This window comes from Solenopsis invicta, chromosome 16, assembly GCF_016802725.1.
Source record: "Solenopsis invicta isolate M01_SB chromosome 16, UNIL_Sinv_3.0, whole genome shotgun sequence".
In the NCBI taxonomy this organism is placed as follows: Eukaryota; Metazoa; Arthropoda; class Insecta; order Hymenoptera; family Formicidae; genus Solenopsis; species Solenopsis invicta.
Genome location: NC_052679.1, coordinates 8,886,809 through 8,914,536, shown reverse-complemented (window position 1 = coordinate 8,914,536; position 27,728 = coordinate 8,886,809). Strand labels below are relative to the sequence as shown.

General features: G+C 30.2%; 1 protein-coding gene across 1 annotated transcript; it reads left to right on the top strand.

The window, feature by feature from the left end:
* On the top strand, positions 1-27,132 carry LOC105193681 (ATP-dependent DNA helicase Q4). The gene is made up of 10 exons (XM_039458204.1): positions 1-421; positions 4,014-4,600; positions 11,680-12,701; positions 14,340-15,328; positions 15,643-15,930; positions 16,494-16,826; positions 17,301-17,460; positions 18,239-18,558; positions 21,789-26,521; positions 26,878-27,132. The coding sequence occupies exons 1-9, from the start codon at positions 311-313 to the stop codon at positions 22,017-22,019; spliced, it is 4,041 nt and encodes a 1,346-aa protein (XP_039314138.1). The 5' UTR covers positions 1-310; the 3' UTR covers positions 22,020-26,521; positions 26,878-27,132.
* Positions 27,133-27,728: the final 596 nt, after the last annotated feature.

The window sequence follows — 27,728 nt, the reverse complement described above, 5'->3', positions numbered from 1 at the left end:
AGGCCCTTTAAGGGCCTTTCTTCTAGATCATCAATCAGATTTTCAGATTTAGAAGATTACACCAATAACAGCGAGCGCTCACTTAACTGTTGAGTCTGCTGAACGCAACCAGTGTGAGAGAAGATTTTAGTTATCTCACTCACACTAATGGATACTATATCACCTGTGTTGTTTGTTGGAAAGCACCCCAAATGTTTACGCGGGAGAGAAATCAGCAGGTCGATTAACCTAACCTAACCTCAAATACGCGCGCCCGATCTTCGGACGCAATAATCGCTCCTGGTACAAATTTTCTTTTTTTGTCGGTAACATGGAGCTTTTTGAAGATCCCGTTTTTAAAACCAAGTACTTGAAGAATAAGATACGCGTAAAACGATGGGAGAGCGAATTCATGGAAAAATACGGACGCAAACCTAATAAGGTATGTTGGTCTTGTGCTATCTATAACTTCCCATCATAATCAGTATTAAGTGCAATTGATTCATCTTGCATTCAACCTAGCATGAACTAATATATTAGATTATACTATTTAATATATTAAATCATACTTGGAATTATATAATTTTTTCGTTTTAAAAATGTATATGAAAAAAGTTGCAACCATCAAACCTTGAATGTCTTTACATATGTTTATTACAAAGTTAGGCACATTTAGTTAAAATTGAACAATGACTACAATGACTACAATTTTGATTGATCATTAGTCGGAATAATTAGTCATTAGTCACAAATGTTTTGTCAAAAGTAATTGCAATTGACAAGTAATTTTAAAATATATTTTACTTTTGTTACAATTACATATTGTTAATTACGATTACCGAATAATCATTAGTCATTAGCCATGCTTAATGGTTAATCATTAGTCATTCATTCCTAATAATAATGGTAGAAAAAAAGTTACAATCCATACATATGTTTTTAAAAGAATCATCTATCAAAAAAAAAAAAAAACCCATAAAATGTAGTGTTATATCCTCGCCGATTTTGTCGCTCGGTATTGCGCGTTTCGATATTGATAGTTCCGCGGACGCGATGGTAGAATAATGTAAGTTAATGTTTATACATATAAAGACTATGACTGGTAGAGGACGAATTCTCATTTATTTATTTAATAGTTTTTGTCTAATTTCACTTAAAACAATTAAAATGTATGAATAAATTTATTATTATTCCATTATGTTTATATGAAATATAATAATTTCTGTTAATTTCCTTAATATACAAATAAAATCATTTGGCGTTTACATGTACTGTGTAATTTATATATACCTTTTATTAATAATTTTAAAGAATGATTATACTTAATATTTATTTTTAATCAAGTTTAATCAAGTAATATAGACTAATAACTAATGATTATATTAGTGACTATAATGACTAATTTAATCAGATTTTTATAAATAACTAATAATTATTAATCATTATTTAGTTATGGCATTGATACATAACTACTAATCATTAGTCACAAAGAATTCTAACTACAACTAATATTTTTTAATTATTAGTCATCATTACACAAATGATTGAAGTTATAATCATTAGTCATTTTTCCGATTACATTTTGCCCAACTCTGGTTCATTACATCAATGAAAATAATTTGTCATACAATTAGAGTTCTTAACTCGAAAAAATTTTTGGAAATTTGAAAACATGGTTTTGTTTCAATTTTTTCTTTCCATATATATATTATTTTTAAATGTTACCTTTATTGTTTTTTATACATCAATTGTTTTAAGATTTTATTCATATTTAAGAACTCTGATAAGTAAATTATCAATAAAATCTGCTGTTACTGTTAGTTGTATATTTCCAGTTTTTGAAAAAAATGAGTATTTTCTTAATTGTATTTTTCTAGCAAATTAAGAACTTTAAAGTAATTTCCACTTATTGCCACATAATAATGGTTGACATGTTTATTTTAAATAATATTTTAAGTATTATAATAAATATTCTTTTTTATGGTTATTCAATTAAGTAACAACTTTAATATATACAAAATAAAAGCAACAAGTTTAAAAATTGATTGTTTAAATGTAATGAAATAAATGAAAATCTTATTGTACTTCTTATTACTGCCACTCAATGTCCTAAATATTGTCCTCTGTTTACTGCTGCATGTATATTTATGTATATAACAGGTCTAATTTATTGCCAGCACTCATGCAGGCAAGCTTTAAATGATTGTTTCTAATGCTGTCTGCACTAATACAGACAAGCCCTAAATGATTGTTTTTAATCTGCCTTCTTAATAAAATAAATTATAAAAATTTTATTTTTATACTTATTTTATTTAAACGTTATTTAAACATTATCATATTATAAACATTATCATTTTAAACACTATCATATATTTAATAGATATAAAAAGATCAAAATAATCATCAAATATCATTTATTCTTGTATTTGCAAAGCATGTAGTTCTACTTTACTTTTATTTAGAAAATGATGACTCCATATTCTTAGATGTATAACTTTTTTAATTATTTTATAAATATAAAACTTATTGAAAATTTTATATTATTCTGCTTATATTTTATATCATATTTTATATTATTTTGTTTATATAATAAATTTAGTTCAACATTAAAATATTTTTAATACATTCTTATTCTTATTCCTTTTATTTTAATATTATAGTTGAAAATAGAAGCAATAATTGGAACATTTATTATAGTCCTATCTTTTATTAGTTATTTTTTTTATATTTTACATAAAAACAAAAAAAATTAAGGTTTTTAAAATTTTTGTTGAAAAATAAGAATATGCGTTACTTAATTATCAAGCATTTCTGATACACAGATGTATGTATACAGAAAACTACATACTTTAAATTACTTTAATTAAATAAATATTTTTTTATTTCAAATATTTTTTTATGTTTATATGTTTGTAAATTTATTGTAAGTTTATCATTAGCATCAACTTTATTCAAAATGTATTCCAAATCATAGTAAATTAATACTTTAATCAAGAATGTTAAGTTAAAACAATTAAATTTACCTATTCTTATAATTTTTTTCGATAAAATTGTATATTTTTGCAAGAGTCTAAATTCCCTTTTTTGATCATATAATGAGTTTTTTTAAATTTATGTATATTAGAAAATAGAGTATATTAGAAATTAGAGTATATTAGAAAATTATTATCAAGGAAATATTCCTTATTAAAGACAAGTTTCGATTGAAAGAAGGAAAATAAATTGAATAATCGCTTTTCTCAGCAGTAGAACTGATACTTTTCTATATGTATTATTTATGTTCCCAATTGAATTGAACGACATCATACAAAAAACTAAACAAATTTAAATAGTTAAATTTTCAGGAAAAAAACTTATTTAAATTAAACTTATTAAGAAAAAATATTTTCAAACCGTATATTGTAAATAATTGATTATAAATAATTGAAAATTTTTTTACGAACATATAATAGATATTAGAACAAAATTTTAAACTTTGATTAATATTTTAAGAGTCAATTTAAAAGGATAAGAAACCTCTTGACATGTAATTGATTGCAAAATTTTCTATTTTCTATTTATAATACCTATTCCATAATATTTTATATTTAACTTTTTTTGTAACATTGATATTGATAAAAGCAAAGAAGAACATATTACTTAAAGTATAAAATAACTGATTTTTGAACTTTTTGTTTACAAAATTTTCTTTTATCAAACAGATCCTTTTATATTTCTCTTTATATAAATATGTAACACTTTTTATCCGGACATATAAGTATAAGAACAAAAAAGGTTTTGATTAATATTTTAAGGATCCATTAAAAAAAAAAGATAAAATCTTTGAACGTTTATTTAGATTTTACGAAAATTTTATATTTACTATCTATTTGTATTTTCTACATGATTCATGTAGCAAGATTCTTTACAATGTAAAGCTACTGATATAGAATGATTTGGCGTCGTAATCCAAATTTATTTAAAAAAATAGACTTATTTGGTTTTTGGAAAATATTTTTTAAATGTATTATCTCATGTTTTTTTGTACATTCTAGAACGATATAAAGGAAGCGGACGTAGCTATTAAGGAAGCGTACAAGATGTATTGGAAATTAAAAACACGAGCACTCGAGGAAAGTCTCACGGATATTACTTTCTGCGACGACGTGCGAGACAATATCTCGAATGAATCACCGCGTAAGTTAATAAATAGTCCAAAACCGAACAAGACTCCAGAGAAAGCTGCAAAAGGCGCGGAAAACATAGATCCTTACGATTGTAAACGTTCGGCGGAACTTAAAGGCTCCTTTAATCAGCTGAGGGATTCGGCAAACGTTGAAGGAGTTTGGGGTGACCATCTGAACAGAAATAAAGAACAAGCGCCAAAGAAGAAAGAGGCCCTGTTGATTGGTAGATCTTCTTCTTTTCAACTGTCCAGAAATAAATTTGAGAGTTCAACATTTACTAAACGTAATCCGAGGAAGTCGCTATCATCGGCCAAAATAAGAAACAGATCTGAGAATAATATCCTGAATAGCTCGAGCGTTGATCGTTTGGATGCAGACAACAGTAAGGATGGCTTTGATGTGACGCTTGACGAGACCAATACTGTATTCGACGAATCGATGAAAGACGCGGTTGGGTAAGTTAATATTTTTTAAATAAAATTAAAATTAATGGCTTATAAATTTAATTTAGATAAATTTGCATGAATGGAAAACTAACTCAATTATCAGTTAGACTTGAGCAATCTTAATATAATTATTAATTTATGTTAAATTAAAACTTAATTTTGAAAAGTATGTTAATTTAAAATGTAACTAATAAAAGATAAGTTTATTCAGTCATAGCTGGATCTTTGTGCTATTATAATATTTCTTGTGTGTTAATATTTTATATATTTTCTCAAGTTTACCAAATTACGTACCGAATAAATTTATGATCTTGAAACACTTAAAAAGATAAAAAAAGCAATATTGCGATATAAATTGATTAGTACAAAATTAAAATATCACTACATGCCTCAATGGTTGAAGTTGCTAAAACATTTGTTCCGAAAATCAGGAGGTCCCAAGTTTAAATTCTCACCGAGTTGTTATTTTTGCAACAAAAAAGTTTTTATAGTATTGGGGGAAGAGAGGGAACAGATGCATGTAGCATCATTTTTATACTCAAAGAAAATTGTATCAATTATAAATTTGTGAACAAATAGTACTTCTTCAACTACGTATTACAAAGTTGTAATAAAAACAATAAGTCATGTGCAATTAAAAAAATACAATAATAAACCATTTGTAATAAAATTGTTGGAAATAAATTAGAGAAAAATAGTAATGTAAATGTAAGTGGCGGAAAAATAGAACTCAGATTTGAACTCAGAATCTCTCGTTCATATTTATAGCATTTAAGATTCTACACCATTGATCCATTGCTATCATAGTTATTCCGGTCATATATTTATCAGCTAATTGTAAATAAACTGGAAATACGCAATTATCATAATTTATTCGTATTATAAACACAATATACACGAAATCCTAATAAGTAAGACCGGAAAGCATATCAACATATTTGAATAACGAGAATGGCTATAGTCTCTGTGAAGTTAGTACCTCATTTTTTTGCACCGCAAGTTTTTATGCAAGTTCTATTTGCACCCTCAATAGTTCTAGAGTTCCTAATAGTTTATAACAATAGTTCCGCTGAAATAACATTGAAAATGATAATTTGAAAATATGAGGTGCCAACTTCGCGTGGCACCTCAAGTTTCGAAAAAAATTGATTTTGACATTAGAATTCTATAGTTCTCGAAGAGTTCTAGAGTTCCCAATAAGTTTAAACTATAGTTCTGGTCATTAAATATTTTAAAAAAATTTTTTAATTTTTTTGTCCGCATCTCAAATTTTAAAAAAAATTGTTTTTGATTATGGAATTCTATAGTTCTCGAAGAGTTTTAAAATTCTCAATAGGTTATATTACCAGTTCCGACCTATATATATATTTAAACAATTGTTAAACCCGCGGGCTGGCACCGTACTACAAGAGTAAAGTATCATCTTGTTCACAGTTCTGGACGAGTTCTTGGCATTTTTCAATAGTTCCGCAATAGTTCACAAGTGTTCTGTAGTTTCGTCAAGAGGTCTCGTTTCTAACCATTTTTTTACTAATTTTTAAACCGCGAGCTGGCACCGCACTGCAAGAGTAAAGTACTACCTTGTTGAGAATTTTGGACGAGTTCTTAGCATTTTACGATAGCTTACCAATAGTTTTCAAGCTTTCTACAGTTTCGTCAAGAGTTCTCGCCTCTAACTAGTTTTTTATTAATTTTTAAACCGCGAGCTGGCTCCGCACTGCAAGAGTCTTTACTCTTGGTGAACTATTTGGTGAACTATTGGTGAACTATCGAAAATGCCAAGAACTCGTCCAGAACTCTCAACAAGATGGTACTGTACTCTTGTAATGCGGTGCCAGCTCGCGATTTAAAAATTAGTAAAAAAATGGTTAGAGGCGAGAACTCTTGACGAAACTACAGAACACTTTAGAACTACTGCGGTACTATCGAAAAATGCCAAGAACTCGTCCAGAACTGTGAACAAGATGATACTTTACTCCTGTAGTGCGGTGCCAGCCCGCGGGTTTAACAATTGTTTAAATATATACAGGGTGAGCCATTTGAATCTATCACCCCAAATATTTCCGTTCCCTTGCATTTTACAAGAAAATGTTTCAGACAAAAGTTGTATGGTTTCAAGGGGGTCATAAGATGATGTCATTAATTTGACCTTGAATAGTTGCTTGAAGGTCACGTGAAGGACACCTCCAATTTTTTTAATGGGACTACCTTCTTTTTATTACATATTCTTGTAGTTTATCTCGAGACCTTTCCAAAACACTACAAGAAAGTTTATTTTCGTTCAGTACTTTTTGAGTTGTGAGTCTTGAAAGCTACGGTGTACTGTAACTTTTAAGCGTTACAACTCGGAAAGTACTTAACAAAAATAAACTTTTTTGTAGTACTTTGGAAAAAACTCGAAATAATCTACAAAAATATGCAATAAGAAATACAATGTTAGAGTACCGATAATTCCCTAATTAAAGGATATCGGTACTTCCCTAACATTCTAATTTTTTTATTGCATTTTCTTGTAGTCAATTTCGAGAGCTTTCCAAAACACTATAAATAAGTTTATTTTTGTTAAGGATTTTCCCAATTATGACGCTTGAAAGTTACAGTACAACGTAACTTTGAAGCCTCACAACTCAGAAAGTACTCAACGAAAATGACCTTTCTTGTAGTGTTTTGAAAAGGTCTCGAGATAAGCTACAAGAATGTGTAATAAAAAGTCCCATTTAAAAAATTGAAGGTGACCTTCACGTGACCTTCAAGCAACTATTCAAGGTCATTAATTACACCATCTTATGTCCCCTTCGAAACCATATAACTTTTGTCTGAAACATTTTCTTGTAAAATGCAAGAGAACGGAAATATTTGGGGTGATAGATTCAAATGGCTCACCCTGTATATAGGTTGGAACTGGTAATATAACCTATTGAGAACTCTAGAACTTTTTAAGAACTATAAAATTCCATAGTCAAAAACAATTTTTTTGAAATTTGAGGTGCGGACAAAAAATTAAAAAATTTTTTAAAAATATTTAATGACCAGAACTATAGTTTAAACTTATTGGGAACTCTAGAACTCTTTGAGAACTATAGAATTCTAATGTCAAAATCAATTTTTTCAAAACTTGAGGTGCCACGCGAAGTTGGCACCTCATATTTTCAAATTATCATTTTTAATGTTATTTCGGTGGAACTATTGTTATAAACTATCAGGAACTCTAGAAGAGGGTGCAAATAGAACTTGCATAAAAATTTGCAGTGCAGAAAAATGAGGTGCTAACTTCACAGAGACATGGCTATACTGGTTGAAATCAAATTTTAGTGTTCAATATTTTCTAAGCGAATTTACAAACATTTATAAGATTCCCCGAATTGCGCGCCGTATATTTGTCAGATTTAAAACGCAATTTTTTAAGAATTAGAAATATAATATTACAAAAATTAAATTGCTAATCAATTTAATAATTTTGATGCTTACACGTCTCTCTATGTTCCCCTCTTTATTCCGAAAAGTGTAGAGAAATTTATTGCGAGAAATATTACCTCGCTAGAGTTTGGAACCTTAGCCAGTTTGACCACCGAGATTTTATTTATAGTAAAGTCATATATCTATAATTATCTATAATTATAATTGAGGTGCTGTTTCATTATAAATTAATAGTTGCAAATTAAAATTAAAGTTTTAGTTGCAATAATTATAAAAAAGTTTATGGAACTACATATGTACATTAATTCTATATGTATATAAAATTTATATAGTTGTCACTTTATTTTAACTTTATAGTTGCGCTATTATGCATTTTTTTCCAAGTGTATTAAATTGATTATCAATTAACTATCGTAATATTACTATTCTTGTTTATTTTATAAATATATTTCAAGACCCTAAATTTATTTGTCTTACAGTTTGATGAACTTGAAAGAAATATACAAAATCACAAAAGAAATATTAGCATAAAGATTTAATTATGACCGAATATGATCTTTAATTAGTTGTGTTTTACATGTTGGTCTATATTCTCTTATTAAAATATCGTAAATTTTTAAAATATATTATTCTAAACAACAAAATAATTACAAGTTAATCAAATTTAATATTTTATTTATAAATTCAATTTATATGAAATAGCGAAGAAATATTAGTTTTTTTATATGAAAATGTACTTCTTTTTTTTTACAACTTTTTTGTATAGGTAAATTTTTTACTTAGGACGAGTTAATAGTATAGTTTATATATTTTTTTTAATAATTAGGTGAAGAGTTAAAAATTAAATTATTATATCGAAATTAACAAGGAAACCTTCAAAAGTGTCCGCCTCAGATTTAAACAAGTTTTTAATATGTTGTAATACAGATAAAAATAAGGGACACGTATTTTTTTATACGTGTTTAATTTTACTCCTAGGGGGTAAAACACCCTTTTGAATTTTTTTTTTTTTAGCGTATATTGTCGAAACTATACAAGATAGAGAAAAATGTTCTAAATGAAAGTTGAATGGCTTGAAGAGTACTTTATAACAGCAAAAAAAAACAATTAAAAAAATTTTTTTAAATATTTTCTTTCACCACTTACCTATTTTGTTCATAATTTTTATTTTTTTATAAGCAAAATAAAGCTTATTTTATTACGAATTCAACGATATATGATGAAGTTGTGATGCGACATTTCTATTTTCCAAAAATTATTAAAAATTACCCCATAACGCATGGTACGCGCACCCATCTGTATACTATGGAAGTGTCCTCCTTCGATTTTGATGAGCGTTTAATACGTTGTAGTACAGATCAAAATAAGGGACACGTATTTTTCTATACGTGCTCTAATGCACTTTTAAGGGTAAAACCCGTAAAACACCCCTCTGAAAAAATTGGTGTTTCTTTTCGAAGGATGTATCGTAGAAACTATAAGGAATAGAGAAAAATTGAAAGTTAAATGGCTTGAAGAGTACTTTATAACAGTAATTTAAAACATTTTTTTACATTTTTTTTTACATTTTTTCCCACCACTTATTTATTTTTTCAAAATTTGTATTTCTTTTTATAAGCAAAATAAAGTTTATTTTATTACAAATTTAATGATATATAACAAAATTATGATGCGACCTTTCCATTTTCTAAAAGTGATTAAAAACCACTTCCTAATGCACGGATAGGTACGCCTACCCATCGGTGCGTTCGATATTACTGCCCAATAAAACGGATTTGTCTTATTTGATATTGACTACGCGAAAGAGCAAGATAAATCAATACAATACAATAAATATTGAAATAAGAGTTTTATAATAATACTAATAGTTATAATAAAATAATAGTGACTTCTTTTAAACCGCTAAAATTAGTCAAATTTTTTTGATAATATATCACAGTATGTACGGAAAACGAATTATGAGTAAAGAAATTATTATTTATTCATAATTTGTTAATTGCAAATATTTCTTTTGGTTACTTCAAAATAAAATAATACCACACTGAAAAATAACAACAATTACGGTGTACTAACAAAATTTGGTTGGCAACAGCGTCATATTGAAGTCGTAGTAATGAAAAATGTGTTTTGCGAGAGTCAAAGTAATTTCTGATAGTCAGCATTTCATCGAAATTTAAGTAAGATAATAAGGTTTTTTTGAAAACTTTGAATGTATCGTGTCTAGTTGAGTGTATTTCAAACATTTTGTGTTTACTTTTTGCTGTGTGATGTCTATTTTTGTCGATCATACGCAATAATGCGCACAGTTCATGTTGGGGCTATTTGTAATACCAAGCACCGGGGCGATTTGTTAATAGCTGATTGCAGCGCCTACGGGTAACCCTAACCTTACGTTGACTGCGTTACGAACGTCTACGCTACGCAGAGTTAAGCATTAAGGTAAACTGAAGTTCTTCATTGATTTAGTTCAAACTTGATAATATTGTGTATTTTAGTAGATAAAACATAAATATGAATATAAAATCGTCGCTCATAAGCAAGTAAAAGCGATAAAGATTGACACTTGTGAGGTTAGGAAATCTGTTACACCGATGGCATAAAAAGACATACGAATGTGTATGTTTGCATTTGTTTTTTGTATACCTATATTTTTTTTAAATAAAAAAGTCTTAACAACAATTTTTTTACAATCTTTCAACTTAAAACACAAATTTCGGGATATTCCCGGACTAGTTACGAATTACCCCGGGTTTGGGGCTATTCGTAATTTTTGGCATTAGTCCATATTTTTATATGTACTTCAAAGCAAGTACACTTTCATGTTCTATCTATACCGGCATTGTGAAGGGAAAGGTTCAACCTTTCAAACCGTTCCGTTTATATATATATATATAATGAGTATAGAACTCAGGAGACACAAAAGAAAAAAAGATCTAACGAATAGCTCCGGTTTCCCTTACTCTTCAAACCATTTAACTTTCAATTAGAACATTTTTCTCTATTTCTTTTATAGTTTCTACGATACACGCTTCGAAAGAAAAACACCGATTTTTTTCAAAGGGATGTTTTATCCTTGAAATTAAGGCACGTATAAAAAAATACGTGTTCCTTATTTTGATCAGTACTACAACGTATTAAACGCTCGTCAAAAATCGAAGGACACTTCCATAGTACACGGACAGATGCGCGTACCATGCGTTATAGGGTAATTTTTAATTATTTTTGGAAAATAGAAATGTCGCATCACAACTTTATCATATACCGTTGAATTTGTAATAAAATTAGCTTTATTTTGTTTACAAAAGAAAATAAAAATTTTGAAAAAAATAAGTAAGTGATGGGAAAAAGTATTAAACAAAAATTTGTTGTTTTTTTGTTGTTATAAAGTGCTCTTCGAGCTATTCAACTTTCATTTAGAACATTTTTCTCTATCTTATAGTTTCGACGATATACCGTTTTGAAAGAAAAAAAACCAATTTTCTTCAAAGGCGTGTTTCACTCCCTAAAAGTGAGATTGGGCACGTATAAAAAATACGTGTCCCTTATTTTTATCCATATTGCAACATATTAAAAACTCGTTTAAATTTGAGGCGGACATTTCCGAAGGTTTCCTTGTAAGTTAAAAATTAATTTTTTAATTTTAATATTTATACTTATAACTTTTTAACTAGTTATCACTCAACCTTGATGAAAGTGACGTTTGACAAGAGCCAATCTGTCACATCGCATTCCGTCAACGCCGTCCAACATTTGGCCGACGGCCGTGTGACCGGCGTGAGCCGTAATTTGAATCCAGGTTGGCTAGATCGATGCGCGAAGGACAGCACTTTGGAAATGACGACGATTAACCCGCAGAGGCTGTCAGGCACCAGTGATTCCGGTGTAGAATCCATGGAATCCAGCATTTATTCCCCGAAAGAAGGTTTAGTGTCTACGGTGCACTCCGCGTCGTCGCTCCAAGTTTCCGACGAGGAGGAATTTATATGTAACAGCGAGTCTGAAGAGGAGCGTACGAATAAACGCGTCAGAAACTTCAAGAAGTGTTTGAACGACCAGGATGGTCGTCCCACAAAACGACAATGTATTCAAATTGATTCTAATATAACCGATAGTGATACATTCAAGTTGACTTCCGCTGAAATTAAATCATCTGGATCTGACAATCTCATCGCACAGTTTTTTGAATCGGTTTCCAATGATACGGTGGAGAGAAACACATCGACATCCTCGAGCACAAAATTGACCGCGAAAGAGAAGCTGGAGAAGAAAATGACTGCTGGAACGATGAATGATAATTTTGTTAGGATAAATTTGAAGAAAAAGGTATTTGTGCGGGGTAAGAAGAACTTCAATTTTAGCAAATATAAAAAGAATCAATGGAAACAAAGAAAGAAGGATTTGGCGTCTAGCGAGAGTAATTTGGATGCGGCTGACTTTATTGACAAGAACGGTATGACGTGCCTCAAATGCGGCGAGTCCGGGCACTTTGCTAAGAACTGTTCGACTTTCAAGGGCAACGCTCTTCTACCTTTAGAGGAAATCGACGATTCGTCAAACTTCCCGACTTTAGAAGAAGCCGAAAAGATGGCGAGCAAGACTGCCGTTGTCGCTCACAGCCACAAAATCGAGCGACTTCCTGAAAGACCATCCTATTCTGCTATGAAAACTTCACGAGACGAAAAAGCAGAGTTGGGTGAGTTAATATTTTTTTTAAATTAAGTTAAAATTAATGGTTCATAAAATTAATTTGGTTTACAAGTACACAATTAAATGAATGAAAAATTAGTTCAGTTAAAAAGTGTGTTAAGATTGAATTAAGTTATATTAAGTTATATTAAAAGTTAATCTTGAAAAGTGTTGTTTATATTAAAATAGAATATTAGCAGTCTTTAAAAAATTAGATTATTGTAAACCAGAGTTAAAAAAACCTGGCATTTTTTTAAAGACTAATCCAGGTCTCTGTGAAGTTAGCATCTCATTTTTCTGCATTGCAAGTTTTTATGCAAGTTCTATTTGCACTCTCAATAGTTCTAGAGTTTCTGATAATTTATAACAATAGTTCCACCGAAATAACATAAAAAATGATAATTTGAAAATATGAGGTGCCAACTTTGCATGGTACCTCAAGTTTCGAAAAAATTAACTTTGACAATGGAATTCTATAGTTCTCGAAGAGTTCTAGAGTTCCCAATAAGTTTAAACTGTAGTTCTGGTCATTAAATATTTTAAAAAAATTTTTTAATTTTTTTGTCCGCATCTCAAATTTCAAAAAAAATTGTTTTTGATTATGGAATTCTATAGTTCTCGAAGAGTTTTAAAATTCTCAATAGGTTATATTAACAGTTTTAACCCATATATATATTTAAACAATTTTTAAACCCGCACTGGCACCGCACTACAAGAGTAAAGTACCATCTTGTTGAGAGTTCTGGACGAGTTCTTGACCTTTTTCGATAGTTCCGCCATAGTTCTAAAGCTTTCTATAATTTTGTCAAGAGTTCTTGCTTTTAACCATAACCACATAGAATATTTATGTACAATATAAAATAAGTATGTATAATACATAAATATTTTGTGTGGATTTATGAAATCATAAATTCTTATTTATTCTGAAATTTTATGTTAATAAATAAAAATACGTGTACCTAGATACATTAAAATACATTAGAGGTACCTGTATTTAGGTATTTTGTTGTTCCCAATATCTATACCTCTGTATTTTTTTCCTAAAGTACCTTTACGTAAGTACTGAAAATAAAATATTTTACACAATAATTATGAAAAATAATGTTCTAATTTAATATTAATAACACTTTTCAAAATTAACTTTTAATTTTTGTCGATATATGAATTGAATAAAAAATAGTCGGATCCAAAGATTGATCGATTTGGCATGAAATGATATATGTAGTTTTAATTATGATTAATATATGAAAAGAATTAAAAACTATGACACAAATATTTTTTAAATTTACCAAAAAATTGAAAAAAAAGAAAATGATTTCTTTTAGTAGATTTTTGCAGACAAGTTTTTTGAGTGAATTTTATTGAGTTAGCCTTACTTTATCAAACCCTGCTCTAAATAACAAAACAATATGAATCGTAAAATAAATTTAATATTTTTTTTTTTTATGAAATACCAAAAATATTGTTTTTACATAGGAACGTATTTTTTTTCTTACATATTATAACTTAAGAAAAAAAATAAGTTTATTTATGTTTTAAAAAGAACTGATTAAAATTAAAAATTAATTTATTTGAAATTGATTAGGTTATGCGAAAAGTTATTAACTTTTTAACTTTATTATTTACCTTATATCTTTTCAACTAGTTACTACCCTATCCTGCAAAGAAGACATGATGGAATTATTCAGCGATGATTTTCCGGACCTCGACGAGAGGAGCGAAACATCAACTTGCGGGCACAAAGTACCACAAGAATTGGTTGCCAGATTATTGCCGCTCCAAATGGAAGCAATCGATCCATTGTATGATATGAATGAGGATGGTAGTCTTATTAAGACTCCCGTGGAAGTCTTTGAGGCGTTACACATGTTTGGTCATGAGAATTTTAGAGCTGGCCAGGAAAAGGCAGTGATGAGAATCTTGTCCGGCCGGTCTACCCTGGTAACGTTATCAACGGGCTCTGGAAAATCTTTGTGCTATCAATTACCAGCGTATTTATATGCTCGACGTTCTAATTGTATCACTTTGGTGATTTCGCCTCTGGTGTCCTTGATGGATGATCAAGTAACGGGCGTACCTTCGTTTCTGTCTGCCGCGTGCCTGCATACTGGTCAGTCGGACAAAGTAAAGCAGCAGGTGATACAGTCGGTAAAAGATGGCAAGGTGAACATTCTGCTAGTGTCACCAGAGGCGGTGGTGGCCGGCGAGAAATCTACCGGTTTCGGCGCTCTCCTCGGGCAACTACCGCTAATCGCATTTGCCTGCATCGATGAAGCTCATTGCATCTCTCAGTGGTCGCATAACTTCCGACCTTCTTATCTGATGGTTTGTCGGGTGCTTAAGAAGAAGTTTGGAGTGAAAACTGTATTGGGACTCACAGCAACCGCAACGAGAACGACGGCAGAAAGTATAATAAGACATTTGGACATAGATGACGGTATGGCTGGTGTTATATCGGATATGCCTCTACCCAGAAACCTCGTCCTAACGGTGTCCAAGGATGAGAACAAAGACCAGGCTCTGATCGCGCTGTTGAAAAGCGAAAGGTTCCGCGAATGCGATTCTGTGATAGTTTACTGTCTTCGTAGAGAGGAATGCACGAGAATCGCAGGGCTGTTAAGAATATCGCTGCAGGTAAGCATTAAAATTTCTAGCTGATATCCTTTGTCTCAATTACATTATATCACAATGATAGAAGTATTATAAGAAATGTAAATCTTTTTACGTACACTGAAAATAAAGTTAATTGATCAAATTTTTTCAGTCTACATTTTTATATATATTTAACTTAAATACATAAATACTTAAACTGAAAAAATTAAAAATTGAAAAATTAGGTTGAAAAATTTAATTAACTTTTTTGTCAGTATTAGATGAGATAAATTGCTGATAAAAAAGCTTATAATTTTTTTATAACTAAAGATTTGTAATAAATGTACCACTAATAGGATCCACAAAATCCTGAGAGACCAAATTTGAAGATATCTACAATAGCTGAGGCTTACCACGCTGGTATGACGTCTTATAGACGTAAAATTGTGCAAAAAGGATTTATGAATGGGAAGATTAAAATTGTGGTTGCCACTATTGCATTCGGGATGGGTATCAATAAACCAGACATTCGAGCCGTCATTCATTACAATGTTCCTGGCACCTTTGAAGGATACGTACAAGAAGTCGGTCGTGCTGGAAGAGACAGTACCACTTCACACTGCCATTTATTCTTGAACCCTACGGTATTGTATCTTATTAAAAATCCAAGATTGTCCTATGAAAGCTCTGTTTCTTGTTTGTCTTGGATTCCTTTATTAATCGAATCCATAGAAAAAAAATATTTTTATTTTATGAAATTTTTGAAATGTTGAAGTGAAATTAGATAGCGTTAAACAGACATAACTCCCTTACATGAAAAAATTTTATATACCTTTATCATTCAGAAAAATAAGTTCTTATCATTCAATAGTTTTTTCATGAAAAGTCTAAAGAAAAAAATATCAGCTAGAAAAAATAACATTTTCAAATAACGAATTAGAATTTTTTAATTATTATTATTATATTAAAGAATTTTATTATTATTATTATCAAAACAATCATATTGTGCTCTTTAAATGATTATTATTATAGTATTAAGTAAAATGTTTTATTGAAATTATCAAATTCTTTAACAAAGATTAAATTATATATGAGCAATATCACTGTTTTATACAATATAATCTTTCGTATATATGAAACAGTCTTAAACAAAACATTAGTTTCAAATTGACATTAATGTTTTTTCCATGCATCATTCCTAAAACAGCAAGACAGCGATAAGTGGGAATTGCGCAGACACATACACGCGAATGGTATCGACAGGCATACGATTAGACATCTACTTCAAAGGATTTTCATTCCTTGTTCCTGTGCAAAGATCGAGAAGGATTCGGGCCAAAGATGTCCTGGTCACGAAGTTGCTCTTCCAATTGATGAAACCGTTCAAGCTCTTGACATTACGCAAGAAACTATTTCGACGTTATTATGCTATCTTGAGCTACATCCAAAAAGATTCGTTACTGTATTATCATCTGTGTACATTCGAGCGAGAGTTTCAAGCTATGAAGGACCAAAAGCTCTTAAACAAGCTGCACAATCTGTAAGATCTTCAAAATAATAATAATACTAATAACAGCATTTTATTTTTCTCTAAATTCTACAGAATTTCTACAGATTTTACTTCTGCTTTTCTAAGAGCAGTAGTGCAATACAAAGAATAACAAAATTTTATTATATAATAAAACATGTTTTAGTAATTTAGTGCAATAGGAGGGAAAATTTAAGGAGATGAAAATTAATAGTAACAAAATTGCGATCAAGGCTTTGTTTTATAATTATAAATATTTAAATATTTATGTGCTTTTAACACTTTTTAATATTTAAACATTTATAATTAAAAAAACAAAGTTTTAATTGTAATTTTGTCTTATTTTATCTAGAATTACTCTTTAAATTTTTTTTCACTTGTTACCCTGTATATTTTTATTGTGTTATTATGTATTATTATGATGCATAAAAAAGAATAAAATGCATATATAAATAAAAAAAGTATCGGTAACAATTTTGATTTCAGTCTCCGCCGCTTGCAATGGCAATAGCGTTGGATATGAAAAACGGAATTTCACATGAAAATAGTAACATTATAGAATTTTCAGTAATTGATGTTGCATCAGCCATCGGATGGGACAGTGGCGTAGTAAAGAGTCATCTTAAAAGTTTAGAATACAAAACAAGTAAGAGTTCTACATTTTTTTTATTTCAGAGAATTTCCAACTTTTTAAAATGTAGGGTCATCACACCAATCTCTCAAGGAACAAATAAAAACACAATTGTTATAATTGTATAATTATTATAATTAATATATTTTCAAGTAAAAAAATGTTTCAATCAAATCTATATAAAAATTAGATCTAAAAAGTATCAATGAACAAATTTAATAGGATAACAGCTATGAATTTCAAGAAAATCATACAATAAACGATATATAAAAAGGTCAAATAAAATGAGCAAACAATTCGGTGTTGAAATAATAATGTCTTTAATCTTTAACGATAAGTCAACGTTTTGATTGTTATTCTATTAAATTTGTTAATGTATGCTGACCTTAAAATACATCAAGTAAACCATTTTATTTTTAAATTTCATCGTTATAACTTTAAATTTATTGAATATTATTTTGTGTGTGTGAAGAACGCGGAATATCTGTGTTGAAAAGTATTCTATGAAGTAGGAACATTCACTTATTGTTAAAGATTAAAGACATTATTATTTTAACATCTAATTTGTTCGTTTTATCTGGTCTTTTTATATATCATTTATTATTATATATTATTTATTATTATATATTATTATATATTATTTAGTATCAACGAATTTGTAATTTATTAATCTTATTTGAAGTCTCCTTTTTATATTTTTTTTAACAGCTTATTAGTGATCGTTCAACGATTGATGTGATGCAGTGACTATTTATTTCATTTACATGAACTATATATAAATCTGTTTTTATAGTTGACGGAAAAATAAAACGTTCGGCTATATCCGTACAGTATGACAAACTTGGTTTACGAGTGAAAGCACCAGGCGATCTCACGGACCTTGAATTGGACGAGGCACTCGACGCACTAATTGTGCGTACTCAAACGCAAGAGTCCTTGTGTCTACAGCAACTGGAACTTATATTCTCTGCGCTTGATAAAATCAGCGTGCCATCGATCAAATATTGCTCGAACCTAGATGATGATATGATGAAGAGATCAGAGGAGCTCAAACATACTATCAGAGAATACTTTCAATTGGATTCTTTAAATAATCTCGACATCAATTTTCAGGTATGCTTCTCAATCATGAAGTTTAAAATCTTAGGTATAAAAAGATATAGATGTTGGTATAGCACCCTGGTAGAAAAATTGCAATGAAATTTAAACAAAAATTTGATGAACTTGATGTTTCATTAAATATGATGAAATTTCAATGAATATACAACAAAGTTTTAATTATATTTTGTTAAAAAGATTAATTTTTGCATTCAATGAAAAACAGGTGACATTTTAATAACAATTTAATAAAAATGTAATAATTTTTATTAAATGGAATTTTAACGAAAAATCATCAATATTTAATGAAAAAATAGAGAAATTTTATTAAAATTAATAAATTTTTTCATAAAATTACAACAAAAAACCACATATGGGGCATTCCACGTGAAAGAGGTCCACCTAAAAATAAACTGTTTGGGATTTTTTTAATGATAATGAAAACATGTTAGTGGACGTATTGTATAAGGTTAATGATAAAAAAAGTAACCATTATATGCCTTGCATCAAAGATATTGAAAGCTATCGTTTAAATTAAAAAAAATTTTTTTTCTTTTTTTAACATTTGTAGCTAAAATTAAAAAATTTTTAGATATGATTTTTTTAGGATTTTTTATAATACTGTCAGATAAAAATATTAATTTTAGTGACAAAAATTTCATAGTATCAAAAAAAGTAATTTTTTAGTTTGAAATAAAAAAATGAACAATTTTATCCATTTTTATAAATCTGAAAAAATTCTCAAAAATACTTCAATTTTTATTGGCCCATTATTTAATACTACGTAAATAACATATTTTTAACAAATAACAATAAAATAAAAAATATGTAAAGCAAATTATAATTCTTAAATTATAATTACTAATTTATAATTTACTTTACCATGTGCGTGATTTTTTTGGTATCACGGCCGAATTGCACTTCTTTGCTACAGCACATGGAAAAGGTTTCTGTGATGGTATTGGTGGAAATTTTAAACGATTAGTAAGAAAAGCTACTTAACAAGAAAATATAATCCTCAACGCTGAGTTATTGTACACGTTAGCTAAAAATGATAAAAATGAAAAAGAATAATTTTATTTAGTTCGAAGACAAATAACAAGTTTTTAGAACCAAGATTCGCATTAACGAAAACGACGCCGGGTACATTAAAATATCATGCGATTATTCCTGCGAGAGAAGATCAATTAATTAAAAAATAATTCATTTTTTATGAGAAACGAGACTTTTCTAAAAAAATAAAAACAATAAATAAATAAGTCTAAATAATGTATAATGCAGACGTCACAATTATTTTTTATTTTATAGTTATTTGTTAGAAATATGTTATTTACGTAGTATTAAATAATTGGCCAATAAAAATTGATATTATTTAGCTTTTGGTTGAAATTATAATTTTGTATTGGAAAAAATTTGTTTTCAAGAAGATCCCATTGCGATCCCAAAATTTGTTTTATGATGCAATATTCTACATGTATTAAAGTATTTTTGAGAATTTTTGCAGATTTTTAAAAATGGATAAATTGTTTATTTTTTTATTTAAAATTGAAAAATTACTTTTTCGATACTATTAAATTTTTATCACTAAAATTAATATTTTTATATAAAAGTACGGAAAAAATCCTAAAAAAATCATGTCTTAAAAAATTTTTTAATTTTAGCTACAAATGTTAAAAACAAAGCCCCCCCCCCCCCTTTTTTACGATAGCCTTCAATATCTTTGATGCAAGGCTTATTAAATAATGCTTATTTTTTTTATCATTAACCTTGTACAATACGTCTACTAACATGTTTTCATTATCATTTAAAAAATCCCAAACAGTTTTATTTTTAGGTGGACCCCTTTCACGTGAAATGCCCCATATACTTCTTAATAATGAATTAATAACCTTTTATGAAGCTAATAAAATAGTTTCAAACCACTGGTTAAAATATTCTAAAATAAACAAAATATAGAAATGATAAAATTTCATTAAAATTTTTCCATTAAGGAATTATTCGAATAAGAATTTTAAGCTTTGTGCTAACAATGTTAAAAATCAGTCCGAGATTTTGGCCTGAGAGAATTGACTAATCGCATTATTCAGTTGGCTGTACTGTTAAAATGTCATACTTATAAAGAATTATAGAAAACAATCGCTAATATTGGCATAGTTCACCTAAAGCGATACCTTTATTTTTCGGAAATTAAATATTGCACTATATTAATTTTACTAATAAAAATATAATGTGTTTAAATAATTAAAGAAATAAAAACCTATAGTCCATATATTTTTAATTTTTTTTTTTATATAAAATCTGAGAAATAACGAATAAAGAGAGATAAAGAGAAAAAACGAATAAAAAGTAAGAATGAAATTTGCACAATTTTCTCTTGTAATAGTTTAAATAATAGTAAGTTACTATTAATATCGAATTATTTTACATATTTGTAGCTTCCTGGAACTGTTTTATTTATATTTTTCTTTTTCATTGTTCGTTGTTTGAAATAAAATCGCAATGCACCGTAAACCGGTACACTTTTTCCGTAAGAATAGACAATAACTCTAAATTTTCAATTACAATGTTAATGTATATTTTATGAATTTTCACATTTTTTTTAATACCTTAAGATAGGAAAAATAATGATGGATCCAATATACAGTATACACAAAAAATCGTATAAAGTGACAGAATTTAATTCTAGCTCTTTAATTTTATAAATTTTATTGTTTAATGCATAAAAATATATTTTATTACTTTTAGTTTATCAATTTATTTTATAATTAACTCTTTCTCATGGGACCGTGTCTGAATTCTGCTATTATTACCTATTGTGCCAGTTTTAGAATCCCATTTCTTAGACGACTTTATTGCGAAAACATTAATTATTACAAAATATGAAACAGTATTATGAAAAGTGTTATACCATTTAATAAAAGACACACTTTGCATTCATGTTTATAAGATTTTATTTTTAACTTTTGTTTAAGAAATTTATCTGAAAACAAAATAATGTGCTAATATTGGTGATTTTATATATTGAGATGTACATTGAATCGGAGCGGGCTTATCAATATTATTCTTCTTATATAAAAGTTTTTTTAATCTATGTATTAAATTTTAACAATAATTATGTTATTTGAAAGTTATGTGTCAACGATTCAATTCGAATTAGAAAGTAATGAAATTCAATTCCATAATAAAAAATCTCAGATCTTGAGTAAAAACATTTGAAATTGGAAATATATTTTCTTTTTCTACAGAATGAAGTGACGAACGAGCAGCAGATTGCAACAGATGTTCGCAGTTTGATAATACATTACAAGGATACGAAGTTTACTGGTCGTGCCGTGGCTCGTATCTTTCATGGAATACAAAGTCCGAATTATCCTGCAATAATTTGGAATAGATGTCGTTTTTGGAGAGTTCATATCGCTTCGGATTTTAACACAATTTGCAAAATCGCGACCAAAGAAATTCTAGCGTTACGATAACGAATTTGATTTTTGACTGAATAATAATAGAATTAACGCATTATATTTAATCTGAGTTTAATTTAATATTGAGTTTTAATTTTTGTGTCGTAATATAAACTCTTATAATTCATCGAAATGAATTGACTTGACGAAAAGTTTCGAATTTCTCTTAAAGAATAATTTGTTTTCTTGCTTTCAACATTTTATTAAATATTAATTCATTGAAATTTATTGGAACAATGAATTATATCATATTTAAAAAGAAACGTAGTAATTTAATTTACAATTTGAATATTGTGATATTGGATTTTAATAAAGAAAAAGGTAAAGTGTTATGTAAAAAAATAATTATGTAGAATCAAGATTCTTGTTTTCCCCTGCATATTTATACACACTTTCTTCATATACAAGACGTCAGTTCTCAAATGAGAAGCGAGAAATCATATAAATCTTTCGAGGAAGCTCCGTTTGCCGACAAAACAATTGCCTACAGCTTTATTTGGACATTATTGTACACAGCGCATTGCACACACGACTATATTACACACAATACATTGCGTATACGACAATATTGCACATAGCACATTGCACAGTATTGCATACACGACAATATTGCGCACAGCGTTTTGCACATACGATTGCATTGCATATAACATATTGCATACACAATTTATTAAGCACATTGCATTGAATACCCGATAATATTGCATAATATGCTTCGCATATACAACCATATTGTGTACATACATACACGTTCGCTTTATACACACGATCACATATGATCGCATATGATCATAGGTGCGTTTCGTTATTCATTCACAATCAGTGTACTGAAAATCTATAGTTTATGTTACATATACTATGGATTTTCAGTATTCTTAGTAAATTTCAGAACGCAATTCATGAGTAAATATTCACAAAAAGTCACTTAATTGACTTTTAAAAGTCAATGACCTTGATATATGTTGTCAAGGTCATGATCCTGAGTGACTTCAAGAGCTTTTAGCCGTCGCTCGTTATTCATTAAAAGGTTACAAAAAGTTACAAAAATTGACTTTATAAGAAAGTTGAAATTATAGAGTTAATTTTTATAACTTTTATTGTGTGTATTTTGTGTGTGTGTGTGTGTGTGGGGGTGTGTGTGTGTGTGTGTGCGCGCGTGAGCGTGTGTGTTTGTGTGTGTGTGTGTATAGTTGTATATGGAGAAATGGAAATTTGTATACAATTGTTTCTTTGTGTAAACAGGGCGGTTCACCTTTCGGGTTTCGCCTTCCTGTGGAGATCATCTAGATGAACTTAATACTTCACAGAAATACACGTTTATATTGTTAACTTTTTTTAATGTAATCAATTGAAATGTGGTTATATGGCACGTATTGGTGTCACAACCCATTATCAGGGGAAGCTGCTTTTTTGGCAGATTTCACCAGCTTAATTAGCGGCTCCGGCGACAATTCCTCATCATAGAGGAAGTATATCGAGCATACCACTTTCCTTCTTCTTCCGGAATCATTAGTGACGTAGCTGTATGCACCGGCTTGTTTCCTCGTCAGAACTGCTGAGGCTTCTTTTGCTGTGATACAAGTTAATTCAAAGATCACTCCGATCCAGCCCCTATGTAGGTTTCCTAAAAGTTTCCTCCTTGCCTCCCTTATCTAGATCCTACTCTTATCTCCAAAATAAGGTTCCTACCATTGCTGGTAGCCCTCGACAAACATTTTCCAACCTGCGGTGTTGAGATCCGGATTCTGCGCCCTTCTGTACTGTCTTTGAAACTCCACTAATCACACTATCTTGAGTTTGGCGTTTTCCCACGGCGAGATGTCTCTGATCCATTCTTGGAGCCAACTCAGAGATGCCTCATCCGCGCATTTAATCACAGCAGCCCCTCTCCCCCTGTCAAGAAAGGTGCGATGAAGTCTGGATCTCATCAATCTCCTTACTGACTGCTCTCCTCAGAAGTGCCAACTGCTCATCGATAAACACCTCGGGGTAGCTCTGAGTAACAATTATCCTTGTTAGGAGATCTGCCGCATTAGTTGCTTTTTAGCGGGTCTTTCTGCCGAAAGAGGAATTTCATAAACAAAAATAAAAATTTTATTCAGAAAAAAGTTAGTGATAGTTTATGTAATTAGAGAAATCAATAAAATTTAATTATTCCGTATCTGATTTAATATTTCACTAATTTAACATTTCTAGGACTAGATATGGTCGGCCGATTACCAGTGCTACGATCAGGTTGCAATTCCGATGTAGAGGTCTGATTTAGACACGAATCCATTTGAACTTTAGAATAAGTTTTTCAACAAATCGTGAATAAAAGTGATCACAAAACGTTTGATATTTTTGAATTTTACACTCTTTAATTATCTTAAGGGGGGAAATTCAATTAGAACTTTCAAAAAATCGAATTTTTTTTTTTGCATAAAATGTTTATTTAACATTGTAAGAATATGTTCCCAACGTTTTAAATCGAAATTCGCAGCCATTCGGAAGTTATGGCCTCCGAGCGCAACAAATCTCTTGAGCAGCGTCGAAGCTCTAATAGCACGCAGCAGGTATATTCACCCGGAGCGGGGATTTTACCTTTCAGGGCTGCGATCCAAAACGTATAGAGATGTAACTAGAGTTTTACTGTAGGATTTGGAACGCACCCCTGGTAGACGGCTTTTATTTCTGTTGTTACGTTTAGTCGAAACCGTTGGGTCCGTTGGCGCTGGCATCGAGCAGAACCGGTTCTCAGTTTAGCTCCGAAGTTCGGCCTGTACAAAACGACAGTGCAAATTCGAAATGTCCTATCCGAAAGGCACACACGCCGAACCGAAACAATCGAAACCACGCAAAAGAAAGTTCCATGGTAATCAGTTTTCAAATAAAAAGAGTGCAGATGAAGAAGGATGTGAAAGTACGAGTGCAAGAAAACTCCAATGCTAGTGCTGAAGATATTCACTGGAATCCATTGCATGGCTATCGTTTGATTGAAATATTCACCGTTTTTACAGCCTTGACAGAGCTCCTTGTTTGTCGTGTTTGTAAACAGAATGTAAAGTTTGAAGAAGCTGGGAATCGAGGCCTCGGTTTCAAGATAGTTTTACTTTGTCGCTGTGGTCAGAGAAACATCAATTCAGGACCACTAATCAACACTGAATACGAAGTGAATCGTCGGATGGTGTTTGTTATGCGACTCTTAGGTGTTGGCAGAGAGGGTATTAATTTATTCTGCAACCTCATGGACATTTGTAAAGGAATGAATGAGAGCACGTATAATAATATTATCACGTATATTCACTCCTGTACAAAATCTGTTTTTGAAAGTCTCTGCAAGAAAGCTATCGAAGAAGAAAAAAAATTCAATGAAGAACATGAGAGGTCTATTTTAGATTTGAAAGTCTCTGGAGATGGCTCGTGGAAAAAACGTGGATTCAAATCGCTGTACGGAGTTGTAACGGTCATAGGCTACTATTCGGGCAGTCATCGATTTAGTTATCAAAAGTAGCTATTGCCATGCATGCACATTTTGGAAAAAGAAGGTGAACACTCCAGAATACGAAGAGTGGTATATAAATCACGAGGAAGAGTGTACAAAAAATCACGAGGGCTCAGCCGGAAAAATGGAGGTCGATGCGATTACAGAAATCTTTTTAAGATCAGAGGAAAAGTATGGCGTTAAATATGGTAATTATATTGGAGACGGAGACTCCAAAACTTTCAAGGCCATTCTAGATAAGAATCCTTACGGTGATGAATTTCAAGTTGCAAAAAGCGAATGCATTGGCCACGTAGCGAAAAGAATGGGCACTCGGCTCCGAAATATAAAAAAAACACAAAAACTCGGTGGTAAAGGCAAACTAACGGATGCTTTAATTAAAAAGCTCACAACGTACTACGGTCTGGCAATTAGAAGAAATGCGAATAGTATTGAGGGAATGAAAAAAAGTATTATAGCCACTTATTACCATTTGATCTCTACGGATGAGAAGCCACAGCACGAATACTGCCCGCCCGGCGAAGACAGCTGGTGTAAGTGACAGAAAGAAAAAGCTATTGGAGCAAATTTGGATTCTTTCGAGCACCCTCCTCCACTCGATCCAACAGTCGCAAAACACATTCTTCCAATTTATGAAGATTTATCTAAGGAAGAATTACTTCAGAGATGCTTGGGCAGTCATACGCAGAATTCAAACGAAAGTTTCAATTCTACGATTTGGCGTTTAGCTCCAAAACATCTTAATTCTGGGCTGAAAATAGTTGAAATTGCATCCTACATCGCTGCTGGAGTCTTCAATGAAGGATATTCTTCCATTCTACAAATTATGATGGAGTTACAAATAATTATTGGGAGCCAGACCAAGAACTATGCTGAGAACGTCGACGGGCGCCGGGTATCTCGACAGGAGCGGCGCAACTCTTTCAACTCTAAAGAAGCTCGAAAGGCCCGAAGAGAGCAGTTATTGGAGCAGAACGAGTTCTTCGAGGAAGCAGAAGGATTGTTCTATGGCGCCGGGATTGCTGACTAAGAGGTAAATTATAGATATCTTGTATCTTTTACTTGTCAAAACTTTAAACACGTTTTTCTCAAAACTGTATTTTTCTGCACTGCTGGAACTCTCATTTAAAAACTATTCAACCGATCGCGCTGAACTTTCGCACACAACTTCGTGACATCAGTACAATGTCGGTGAACCTAAATGTTTGTGAAAATTATAATAAAAAATGACTTATTTATTGCAAAAATTGTGCAGAGAAAACGTCAAAAAATAAAAATTTATTTTCATAAGCGTTTCATATTCAAAATTTTTGACTTTTTTCATTTTTTTTAGGTTCAATTACGAATTATGGGTATAAATAATAAGAATTTTTTCGCTGCTTGTTATAGGATCAATATCACGCCATTTGTCCAGCAGCTGAGCAACTCGCACGCGGACCTGCCAAATGGGATGCTTCATATGTCCGCCATTTTTAAATATTTTTGGAAAAAAAAATACGTATGGACAGTCCAAATCATATATAAATAAATGTAAGTTCGAAAAATATAGAAAAATTCTTTTTCCTACAAAAAAATTCTTGAAAATAGCTTATTTTTCCTCGTTCTAATTGGATTTCCCCTCTTAAATCAATAAGTTTTCAAAATTTTAGCATCTTTTAAATGATTTTTTAAAATATTTTTTTTTTTTATTTTGATGGCTGAAAATACATTTGCGTCTATTCTATGAATGTTATGACAAAGAATTGTCAAACTGCTGTCACATGTTCGATGTTTTATAAAGACTTTACATTATATTATAAAAGGCATGTAAAAATCTGCTTAACTGTATGCATTAAAATTAAAAAAATCTTACTTGAATATGGTTTGATTTACCTCACTCTCTTCTATATATAATATATACACAGGGTGTCCCAAAAAGAAGAAAAAAATCCTAATATAAAAATGTCGAGAGTATAATAATTTTCAAATTATTCGCGATTAAGGCTCCTGACTCCTCAGCCGAGAACCCCGCGTTGACGGTAGCGACATTTCGTCGCGGACAAAATTAGAACTAATACACGTGAAACGTGACAGATTGACGATGAAATGTTATCGTGCATGTCATTCTGTTATTATGTGTTTCATTGTAAAAACATGACTTGTCTCGTATTTACCAAATTCGTAAAAATGGACCGCGAGTAAAGTTTCTTTGAATTTTATACATAAAAGTACATTTTTCACTCTTTTTAATAGCTATCCGT